The 3,929-nt window shown below is 52.7% G+C and overlaps 1 protein-coding gene across 1 annotated transcript in view; it reads right to left on the bottom strand.

The window, feature by feature from the left end:
• The window catches only part of TIAM2 (TIAM Rac1 associated GEF 2), a 583,282-nt gene that overhangs the window by 20,070 nt on the left and 559,283 nt on the right, over positions 1 to 3,929 (bottom strand). Inside the window, exon 14 of the mRNA XM_007956200.1 lies at positions 1,134 to 1,313. Coding sequence (XP_007954391.1) covers positions 1,134 to 1,313 — 180 coding nt within the window. The remainder of the gene's footprint in view (positions 1 to 1,133; positions 1,314 to 3,929) is intronic.

Below are 3,929 nucleotides of genomic sequence, written 5' to 3'. Positions count from 1 at the left end.
GAAGCAGATCATATCCCTAAGGCAGCTACTCAGTTGCTCACAGTAGATTCTACCATGGAGTTCATTGCCAGTCTCATCATGGGGAATAATACCTCCAGCTGCCTAGCCACTCAACCAGGCCTAGTCAAGTTGACAACAACCTTAATTACCACGGAGGCCCTGGGTGAGAAGAGGCCAACTGCCAGAGCAGGGAGGCCCTGGGACAAGAGGAGGCCAACTGCTCAGCCCCCAGATAAGGAAGTGGAGGCCTGGGAGGTAGAGGGGGCCGCCCATGTCCCATGGCCAGACCCAGGCCAAGCCAGGCCTGGCGTCTTAGCCTGCTGCCCTGCACCACCTGCTAGGATGGAGCCAGCTTAGTAAGACAGTTCCAGAGTGTCGCCAAATGCAGCAGCAGCCCTCTGCCTTCCCAGGCTCCTGCACTCTTCATAGAACTTCTCAAATCACTAACTGGAAGATTCGAAGAAAAACGAGGAGATTCTCTGGACATTCAACACACTCAGTAAGCACCCCCTCTTTACGAAGCATGATGACAGATCCATGCAGGGACCTCCACTCTGCACGAGCCCACCAGCTCCCCCTCTTTATGAAGCGTGACAACAGATCCATGTGGGGGTCTCTCCTCTACACAAGACCACCAGGCCAGCTAGGCTCAGGGCCAGCCAGAGCCCTGGGTCCTGTATCTGTACGTAAGAACACCAGGCTGGCTGGGCCTGGAGATGGCCGGAGCCCTGGGTCCTGTGTCTTTGCTTTGCTCAAGACCAGTAGGCCGGCTGGGCCCAGGGACAGCCACTACCATGTGCACGCTCTCCCTAGTTCCTCATCACCTAAAATGATCTTCAGCCCCTTTTTCTAAACCAGCACAGACTTCTTCCCCACAGATTGCATACGACAAACCAGAATACTTGTTTCCATAGTGAGACCTACGGTACCTTGGCAACCAAACAAGCCAAGAATCTAGTTTTTCTGAGTTCTCACCACTGTCTCGCCCCTTCCCTCCGTTCTCTGCCATCTTTCACTGCTCCCAGGAACAGGCCAGCCCTCACACCTGGTGGGGTCCAGGACAGATAAGGTCTGAGGATCCCTGACAGCCACACCAGCCTCCAGCAGGAAAGGAAGGACATGGGCTGCATTACCTTCACGTAGGACTTTTCTGTGTCCACAAGCTCCTGGATGACTTTGCGGAGACGGTCTGCATCGGAGAGGTGGCGGGCCAGGGGCCGGGGCGGGGGGTCCCGACTCTCCTGTGATGCCTCCATGCTGTCCGTCTGGGTGTCAGCAAAGCTCCTGCACAGTGCAGTGATCTGCTCGGCACTCTGAGAGGGAACAAGAAGGGGAAGCGGGTGAGGGATGCTCACGGTTATCATCACCTGGCCACCAAGGATGCAAACAAGACTGCTCTCTCTGTCCAGCATCCTTGAAGAATCTCAGAGGCATGAACACCAGGGCAAGATCTTTCACTCACTAAAGCCCCTGTGGCCCTCACTCAAATAGCAGCAAGGAGGACAGGTGCTCACAGTGCCACTCAGCATTTACACAGGATGCTCCTCACAGTCAAATGGCCGTCGTCGGATGCTTTCCTTCCTCCTGAGCCACAGAGGAAGATGAAGGGCTGACCCTTGCAGGAAAGTTCTTGTTAGGTGCCCGTGAGTCAGCTCCGGCTCAGAGCAACCCTATGTACAATCCGGCCCTGCACCATCCTCGTAATTGTTGCCATGCGGGAACCCAGGAAAGTTAAGGTGGCCCTAAAAGTCCTGACTTTTACTTTCCTGGGTTCACGCATGGCAATAATTGTAAGGATGGTGTGGGATGAGGACAGGAGCTCTTTTAGTGTAGTACCTAAGGCACTTGACTGCTAACCAGAAGGCTTGTGGTTCAAACCCACCAGCCACTCCTCGGAAGGAAGACTGAACAATCTACTTCCATAGAGATACCACCTCAGAAACCCAAGGAGGGGTCGCTATGAGTTAGAAACGACTTGACTGCAGTGAGTTTGGTTTTCTGGTTTTAAAAGTAATGACGTATGGCTTTCTAATGAACACAAAGACAAGGGAGCCCCCTTTGGGCCCCTCTGTCCCCTGCACAGCTGGCTTAAGCCCTCATACAGAAACAACCCCAGATGGACAGGAAAAGTGTGGCACCACGGAAATGACAGGATGGCTTAGCTACCGCAAGCCTGGGCTTCTGCTCTCAAACCCAAGCCACTTAGCTCTGCAGTCCTGGGCCGTACGCAGAGCTCTGGGCAGAGCATTTGAGCTGCTGCACATGCAGGAATGGGAGTGGAGACAAGTGGGTAAAGAAGATAGGGCCCCTGCCCTGTGGGGCGGAACACCCAGCAGGACAGAGTGGGCAGCAGGCGACTCGGTACGGCCTGGTGAGTGCGGGTGGAGAGGGATGAGGGAGAGCCGTGGGGCCCTCACAGATGAGCAGAGCCTTGGGCTGGTACTTAGGCAGTAAAGTACATGGAGACAGACCTAGGGAGGGTAGGAGACCAGAGAATATGCTCATCCCAGGCAGCTGGAACAGAATCAGACAGACTGAGAGGCAAGAAGGAGCGGGAACATCTGGGGAGACTCAGGGCCTTCGGAGCAAGTGCTCACTGAAATTCAGCCCTGTGTGGTCCAGCCTTCTCAAGGAGAACCTATAGGGACACCATGCCTTAGACTGGTGGTTGAACACCTCAATATGTCTCCTCCTCTCTGCCTGCATAGTTCTGGAAGCATCCTCAACTACATTCAAACCATCTCCATCCCACGTCAGTCACCAGTTGTCATCAAATTGTCTCATGGCACCCCATGGGTGTCAGAGTACAACCGTGCTGCATAGGGTTTTCGGTGACTGATTCTCCAGCAGATCACCAGATCTTTCTTCCAAGGTACCTGTGGTGGACTCAAACCTCCAAGCTTTCAGTTAGCAACCACACATGCCAACCGTCTGCACCACCTAGGGCTTTCCCATCCCATCCCAGCCACTCCCCCATCATTCTTGACCACTGTCCCTAAGTGGCCGGTGCACAGCAGTGTTCAGTTCACCCCGGTGCACCAAAATTGTTATCTAACAACAAAGAGTTATTGCATGACAATTCCAGGCCCTGGGCGTGGCCAAACGACTATTCTCCATCAGTCTTTGACAGCTTTCTGTCTCAGCTAGAACTCCCCTCTCCTGCGTGTAAATGCCTTTATGCCTGACCTATTTTACTTGGTCTGTCAGGGGTAAGATGCTAACTTGACAGGAGCATCCCTTCACACTTCATTCCTTTCCTTGACTTGTTTAGTTTCAAAATACAAATAACTGGTACCTACTGCAGCCAAAGACCAGAGGAAGTTGTGAAGGGTGCTGGCCGAGCTCAGCGACCTGAAGCACGCTTTTACAAACGGAGCCTCCTGACAAACAGAATTGCCTCAAAACAAAAACCATGATGTGCTCATTTTTCCTCTCCCTCTTTCTATGGCCCAACCCATCTCTCTCAATACAGTATCTATTTATTATGGAAATATACAATCAACATTAAAATGCAAAATTGATCTTCTGCCTTGTCTTTCAATTCAATTCAGTGAGCACCAAGTGAGGTCTGCTTTGTCTCCAAAGTGAAGACCAGTCCTGCACAAGGAGGTGAGACTCTCAGGCTAAGAAACGCCAAAGCTCAGCAGAAGGCAGACCAAATGAGCACAGGCTGGTGTGGAACAAACTAAAGATGGAAGGCATGTTCAACAAGTAGAAGCATCGCTGTGGAACATGTTGTCTCGTAAGACTTCAGGGAAGAACGGGGTTGGAACCTGGCCCTTGGAGGAGTGTGTTCCAAGGGAGAACCACAGAATGAGCAGAAGTGCTGTGGGAAAGTGAGCCAGTCACGTAAACAGCGAAGTCAACCAGGAGGAGAGGCCAGAGCCCCACAGGTGTCTGCTGTGAGAACACAGGCTGCTCAGCTCTTT

This window comes from Orycteropus afer, unplaced genomic scaffold (assembly GCF_000298275.1).
Source record: "Orycteropus afer afer isolate SDZICR_OR568_19922 unplaced genomic scaffold, OryAfe1.0 scaffold00581, whole genome shotgun sequence".
NCBI classification, from domain to species: Eukaryota; Metazoa; Chordata; class Mammalia; order Tubulidentata; family Orycteropodidae; genus Orycteropus; species Orycteropus afer.
The sequence above is the reverse complement of the archived record's forward strand: the minus strand, read 5'-3'. Positions and strand labels throughout refer to the sequence as shown.